General features: G+C 42.5%; 2 protein-coding genes across 2 annotated transcripts in view; one reads left to right on the top strand and one right to left on the bottom strand.

Moving 5' to 3' along the window:
- LOC140943213 (uncharacterized) overlaps positions 1-5,511 on the bottom strand; it is a 5,730-nt gene extending 219 nt beyond the window's left edge. Inside the window, exons 1-4 of the mRNA XM_073392283.1 lie at positions 5,276-5,511; positions 4,472-4,836; positions 526-1,592; positions 1-267 (exon numbers count right to left, since the gene is read on the bottom strand). The exon at positions 1-267 is cut by the window's left edge and continues 219 nt beyond it. Of these exons, the coding sequence (XP_073248384.1) occupies positions 1-267; positions 526-1,592; positions 4,472-4,836; positions 5,276-5,511 (1,935 nt within the window). The remainder of the gene's footprint in view (positions 268-525; positions 1,593-4,471; positions 4,837-5,275) is intronic.
- Positions 1-7,494, top strand: part of LOC140942743 (axin interactor, dorsalization-associated protein-like) — a 46,060-nt gene that overhangs the window by 12,935 nt on the left and 25,631 nt on the right. The window lies entirely within an intron of this gene.

Here is a 7,494-nt window from a genome sequence, read left to right as displayed (position 1 = left end):
AGAGATTTTTTTTGATAGATTTTCTAGTACAACGTTCGTTGGAGTGCCTTCCATCCGTGCACTAGGCTGTCTCCTAGGTTCACGTAAGGCGGTACCCTGAGTGGGTGTTCTTAAGTGCAATCTACACAATAGAGGCATTGAGGCTTCTAAGATGCTTAAATAAAATTGCACTCGAGCTGCGATTTTGTCATCATGAAAACGAACCTCCAACTCTGCATCGTCTGCATCGTCCTCTAAAAGCTTAAGATAAATTTCCTCCATGTCACTCTTTACGTGAGGTTATATTCCTTCTGATACAAACACGGATGCCTTATCGTGCCCAGGTACCATATCTTTCTTCGAGTTTTGGCAAATAGGCTTTATGCCTTGTTTTTTAAGCCGCTCTAACACCTCTTCTTTAAGGTGAGCAGGGCAACACATCAGACACAAAATGGTTAAAAAATCTGGACGAAAGTAAGCGAAGAAGACTGTCCGTATGGGCGGAATAAGAGTGCGGCTGTAAAGGAAATCTGTTATCATTTTTACAAAAAACCAGGAGTTATCGTTTCTCTTCTCAACACAATGCGAATATGCAGAGAACCGTTCCACATTGAACCTTACAAACTTTCCATCAAGACTTGGCGGTTTCACAAGATCATCAGTGATTTCAATCCATTCTTTTTGGTCATTATCGGACTTGAGGAACAGCACTCTGACTTCACATGTTGTGTAGTTTAGGTTCAAGTCTTCTTGCTCTCGAAGAGAAATTGGCAGCTGAATCGTGACAGGTTTCAAAAACTGAACAGCTTCAAAACATTTGATTCTCAATACAGGTCCAAGAAATTTGCCTTCAGCTTCAAATTCTTCATTTGAAACTTCTTGAACCTTTAACTCCAACGGAAACTTTGCTTTAGGTGCAACAGCATTCTCAGGGATTGTAATTGTCACGTCTGGGAAGTCAGGATGGCTGAATGAGCCGCCACCAGATGTGATGGTGTAAGTTGGAGAAGCCTTGAGACGGCAAACTACTGCGTATGTTGAGCACTCAGATATATCAGCCTGAGCAACGGGAAAGAAAATCACCGGTATTTCCATGTGGGAAGGGAGATTGTCTTCGAAGTCTTGACGACAACGTATGTCCCTGGTTCCATGCAAGTCTTCCCAATTATTCGTCCCTTTGTCAAGCAGCCGTTTTATTACTACCTCGTAGCCCTGTAGGTCTGTTGCGCTGTGAGATAACGACAGTTTTACCTTGGTGTTAAATTTTAGTTCTTGACCGTTCAAGGAGGATAGTTCAATAACATTGCTAGTGATGGCTTCATGCTCCTGCAGCGGGGGTGAACGGACACTGTACTTCCATCTGCGGACCACGATTGTCGTACGCTCAGATACAGCATCAGGAGGGAGCATCAGGTGAACAGCCCACTGTTTGAAGGCCCAGCTGGTACCTTCACTTGTTACTTCAATAACTTTCTCCCCTTCTGCATCATCTTTAGTTTCAGTTTCATACACAGACTTTTCTTCTACCTCAGCCACTTGCTCATGTACTTCAGCATCTTCTTCAGACTTTTCTGAATCTTCTGTAAGCGCTCCTTGTGATTCTACTTGAGTCCCTGCGCAGATACAAAAAAAACATGTCAGTGCTCCATGATGTTTACGAAAATGCAGAAACTATGTAAAACATCTACACCTGTTGACTACTGCCACACTGCAATCACTTTCTTTCTGGCTATCTTTGTTACTTGTAAACCAAGATATGTCTGAATTCGTGAATATGTTGCTACTGGGTTTTCGCCTGGAGGCACAGGCAGACAGCCCAGGAACAGCCCTAATATTGGGTGGGTGGCCCACGGCTACGAATAAAAGCAGCGGGGTAGAGAGGGGGCCTTTTAATACCACTTTTTCAGTGTGGGGCCTAGGTATTGTCCACTAGAGGCTTTGACTGGGAAATAACCTGTTTCCTCTTATCTTTATTGTAATAAAGTTACAGTCATATATTGAAAGTAGTAGAGTAACTTTTAATGAAGCATTATCTTTCTGCTTTTCTTTGATTCCAATGTCTCTTCTGTAGGATTTTGAAGAAAAACTGAAAATTCGCGACATAGTTTATTTATCGCAGAGGGGTATTCAAATATTTCACTGGGCTGCGAACAAGCTGTAAATCAGTGGGCGACTGAAGCGTGTCGCGCGAGTGAGCGGCAAAGCTCTCTAAGGCGTCTCCTCTCGCGTGCCGCTCGTGCATGTACCTTTCACGATTTCCCTCAACTGGAGAGCTTGCTTGCAGGCTTAAGTTTCACCGTCAACTAACACGGGCAAAGATTATCACAAGAGCGATATCTGATTCACACTTGCAAGTGGTGATATCCGCCGTGATCTGAATAGTTCAAGAAGCGCTAAAATAGATAGTGAGATATGAGACCGATCCTATCATATCTTTAGCTGATGTGTTGCAGGGTGATGAACAGGATGAGTTTCTATAAACTTTGAATCAGGGATTTGAGCACTATTAACTATTTCTCAATGTCTAGTTTAAGGGACGGTGACACAGGAGATTTCATTTTGTTTATCGATGCCAGTTTAGCCTGTGGGGAAAAAACGGGGAAAAAATTGGCTCGCTTCTTTCGCCGATATTTTTTCTTTTTGACCCCATTTTTTGCCTTTTTCCCCCACTGCAGAGCCTGATCCCGGGCTAATGACAGTTACTCTATGTTTCCAAAACATCATATCAATCGTTGCCATCAACAAAACTGAACTTTGAAAAACTGTTAGGTGAACAAGGTTTCCAAAACCACAATTGAAATCCGTTTCAATCTGTTAAATTTACATCCTTTTTGTATTTGTTGTATCATTTATACCTTCTTTTAACAGGTTTTGAGGGGTTATTTTACAGTACCACTCGATTTGCTGCCAGTTCCCTCTGTTTAAACTTTGAGAAATTTAGTGACACAGCTCCTTTACTAACGGAAGTTGGGGGAAGTGTAGCTTTGATATGGCCAATGCGCTACCAGCCCTCTCCCCCCACCCCCCGCTTCCCACCCTTAGTTTGTTCACCTTTTCTACAGGCGTAGCCCACTTCTTTTATATTGACTGTTTTGGTACTGAAATGTCCAAGATAAAGTCAATAAAGTTGTTGCTATTATCATATATAAACAGTAAAAATCTTTGAATGCAAAGGTCCACTCAACGCGTAAATAAAACCGACTGGTTCTTTCTTGCCGGAACTCTAATATAGACTGAATTAAAGTAAACTGAATGCTGGCCCTGAGGAAGGCAATTTTGTTAGCCGAAATTGGCCTAAAAAATCAGCTCTTTGCCGTATAGCCAGCCTTGCTTTCAGTTTTGCTGGAAATTCCACTTCTTTTAGGCTCTCGCTGATGAGATGTATACGGCACGCTGATCACTAGTGTCCGTAACGTAAGGTGTCTGATAGTATTTCCAGTGATTCGACCGTTGTCCGTTGCAATAACCAGGACCGTCCGTTCCAATAACCAGTCACTGTCAGGACAAAGGAGCAGTCCGTTATTAACCGGCTGTCATTAAAGCAGATTCCACTGTATTGACGATCATCTTTTAGACGGCAAAAATTCGTTCTTTTCCTGCAGTTTAAGGAGGGGAGTGCGCGCACGTCACTTGCATGTCTCGCGCGTTTCGCTTGACGGACTGAGAAAAAGTAGAGACTACTCGTTGTCTAATCATCTTCCTATCTATTCTATGCTCAAAGGCTGAGTGAGCAGAAACTACTCTGAAAGCAGATTCTGAAAAATATCCGTGCTCCTATGAATAAGGCTGCGTGCAACGGACGCAACTCCCAACACTGTTACGCCATGTTGGGAGTTGTTGAGTGCGTGTTGGCAGTGGTGTGCAAACGGATGCAACAACTCCCAACAATGTTGGGACTTGCAGTGCATCGTGGGAAGGATACAACCCATAAGTCTTTGTAAACCATGCGTAATGAGCGTGCGTGGCCCCAACAACGTTGAAGGAGCTGAGCAAACGGATCCAACATTGTTGCGCTACGCTTCGGCGATCACGGAACAAAAGAAATGTTGGAAGTTGTTGGCTGAAAAGTTTAGCCCCGTGCAAACGGAGGCAACATTGTTGGATGTTACATGTTGCGTCCGTTTGCACACCCTGTTGCATGTTGTTGCCTGTTGTTGCCTGTTGTTTCGCAAAGTTTGAAACCGGTCAAACTTTTTGTTGTGACCGATCTAGTCGGCAAATAACGAAGGATTACAACGGATTGAACCTTAAACGATAGCTTCATTCCGCCTACACGACTCGTGGTCCTTAACAACTATAGTCAGGCGTTCCATGCCCTACTGAGGGGGAATCTGGGTCTTAATACACTACACCCCTTCCCATTTAGATAGAAAACAATACCATTTAGCAGAAGTAGAAACAAAATAATAATTGGTCCAATAAAAATAAACATGGACTAGCAACAATGTCAACAATGTCTCTGAGATTTCAGTGTCTCTAAAAGTTTAAGTACAATAGTCCTTGAGATAACTTGAGGCCACTCTGTGTCTCTGGGACCTCCTAAGTGGAACTTCGGGCTCAACAGCATTTGGTTCCGGTATCACCACACTCTTTATCCTGCTTGTGGACTCTCCGGTCATCACCATTTCCGGTATACTTGGTGTATCATCATGAGTATCACCATTATCTAGCAGTTTCTTTACATGAGATGTATTGCGGGAGTATTGGGCTCCGCCTGGAGATTGCACAATAGAGCTGTTTCCATGCTTGTTTACCACAGTGTACGGACTTGGTTCAAAACGGGTTGTGAGCTTGTTTTTCCTCTCTTGTTGCACTAGCACTTGATCTCCAGGAAGTACCTCTGAGTACCTCGCATTCCTTTACATGTCAGCGTACGCTTTGCTCTTACTCTTCTGTTCATTATCCCTATCACGCACTTCTTGTTCGACATGTACATCGCTCAGCTCAGGAAACTTGGTGCGTATTTTCCGTCCGAAGAGTAACCCGGCAGGGCTTACACCAGTCGTTGAGTGGGGTAGGCTTCTGTACGCGGCAAGATAAACATTCAGCTCTTTCTTCCAGTCTTTCTTTTCAGCATGTGCGATTTGGAGCCTTTTCAGAGGCGAGCTAATTCACTCTTCACTTTGTTTTTCTTCAACCACTCCAATGTTTGCTTGTCAATGATGTTAGTGCTTGCTCCAGAATCTATAATCATTTTCAGCTTACAACCTCCAACGGTTACTTCAATTTTCTCCTCATTCCTGCCTCCTATCGTGAAAGCATACACTGGTTTCTCTTCTTCGTCGTGGCAACCAACCATATTTGCAGTACTTCCCTTGGGGTTCCTGTGGCCTTTGCTTTGCTTTTGCTTTTCTTCACCTTTTTGCTTTGTCCTGCACTGCTCTTGAAAATGTCCTTCCAGCCCACATCGATGACAGAATTGACCACTTGCTGGACAGTTGGAATCTCGACCGAAATGTCCGCTTCTACCACATCGGTGACAAGTTTTCTCACGGCCGGTTTTGGTACCTCGTGACTGATTTCTCTTGCCATTGCCTCTCTTTGTTCCCTCTATGCGGTTTACACTAGCTGAATTCTCTCCCTTTCCTTCTATGGTTACCGTAAATCCTCTAATAAGCCCTCCGGGGGGCTTATAGCGGGGCTCCCACGCGCGCGAAGCGCGCGTGGGACAGAGCCCCATACCCATAGATTATGGTCAACCTCTTTTCCTTTGGTTGTCACGTGATTGACCGAGCGTACGCGTCTACAGATTGTACAGGTGGGGTAGGGGAGACTATCAAAAGGAAGGGAGGGGTGTCTCAGGCGTGTCTTGCTAAGTCCACATCTTTTACATTGGACATTCACAATATGGTCAATTGACAGCTGTCAAAACAGGATAGCCACTTACCATTATCCCATAACCATATCGCGGGCTCATGTGTCAACTCATTGAGGTGACGTGATTTATTTGGAAGCTGTCCGCTGACCAGTTAATTATTTTACTAGATCGCGATCAATGTTCAGTCTCATACTTTCTAGCTAGTTTGGGATCGGAGCAAAGGAAAACTGATACACGTCAATGTTGTGATCCATTGACAGCTGTCAAAACGAGGTATTACAAGTGAGAGCCTCTTATTATTCAGCGTTATTGTCTCAAAGTTTCATTTTCACGTGAACAGCAGTAACTAACAATGCATTTGACATATGCAAAAATACTAGGTATTGTTGTGCACGAAAATATGAAACTTGGAGACAATAACCCTGAATAATGAGAGGCTCTCACTTGTAAACACAAAATTTCTGACAAAATATTAGCGAATTCAAGCCCTTATTTTACTGCCTTACAATATATCAATAATCTTGAAACTAAGAGGTCATATAAAAGGACGGTTAATCTCAAGATTCGTAAATTTTCTAAAAAATTTATCGAGCGATTTAAAAATTATTCGCTAGTTTGTTAAAGTAGACCGAAATGTCTATATTACCGCTAACAAGAGCGCCTTGATACATACTAATCAAATCCTTCTTTCTAGCAATCGGCTGGAGGTATCTCAATGATCTTTCACACATGTTTTTAAAAAGATTGAAACTACTATGAGGTGAAATTGCATGCCAAAAGCGCTTCGTTTAGTACAGATAACAGTCGAACATCAAGACTGTCCATTTTTTACCGTATTTCTAACCATAAAAACTTGATCCCAAAATATCTCGATAACGCTCTTACAGATTTCGCTTAAACTTCACGAACATCGAGGCGGCTGTTGTAGGAAAAAGTTCCAGTAAACGATTTTGGAAGAACAGTTCCCAGTGCCGAGAAATCATGCTGCAAGTAAACTAGGTAATGGCGTCATTTCGTTGCTATGACAACTCCGATGTCATTGCAACCCTGATCATAACAAATTTGCATCTTTATCTAATACAACTGTGGTGTCAATTTTTCCAAATCTTTGTTTATGGCGACGTAGTTTACGCTCAAACTTGGGAGGTATTGACCTTGAAAAACTATATCGAGCCACCTTAAACCGTTTTAAAATAAAAAATAAACATAATAAATTCCTTATTATGTTGGAGCGTAACTCTGTTAATGTTCATTCAAACACTCGCCACCGCTAGCACTGTAAAAGTCAGAACCGGCTGGCCGTATAGATGATTTTGAAAATTTTTTCAACGGTTTACGGCTAAAGCCCACGCGTGCTTCGATCGTCCTGAATAGCAATTTGTATCGCAATATTGTGAAATACTGAATTCTGTTGTCCGAGGTCTATATGACAAAAACAGTGCCTCATAATACTGTTTCACCTCAGATGTGATGTATAAATGATATAAAAGGTTGGTTTACACGCACCGAGATTTGTTGGCAAGATTTTGTAAAATAAACTTGTCGAACGCAAAAAATTCGGCCGGAATTTTTTTTCCAGGCCTAATTAATCTACGGTGATCAAGAGCCATTATGGCTCTTAATAAATGTGATCGAAGATGATTGCCAGTTTTTGGGTGTACTTATGAGGCTATCAACTCGATGTGAGATTTGGTTCA

The sequence above is a fragment of the Porites lutea genome, chromosome 7 (genome assembly GCF_958299795.1).
Source record: "Porites lutea chromosome 7, jaPorLute2.1, whole genome shotgun sequence".
Classification (NCBI taxonomy): Eukaryota; Metazoa; Cnidaria; class Anthozoa; order Scleractinia; family Poritidae; genus Porites; species Porites lutea.
Note: the sequence above shows the minus strand (reverse complement) of the source record. Positions and strands in the feature narration are given on the sequence as shown.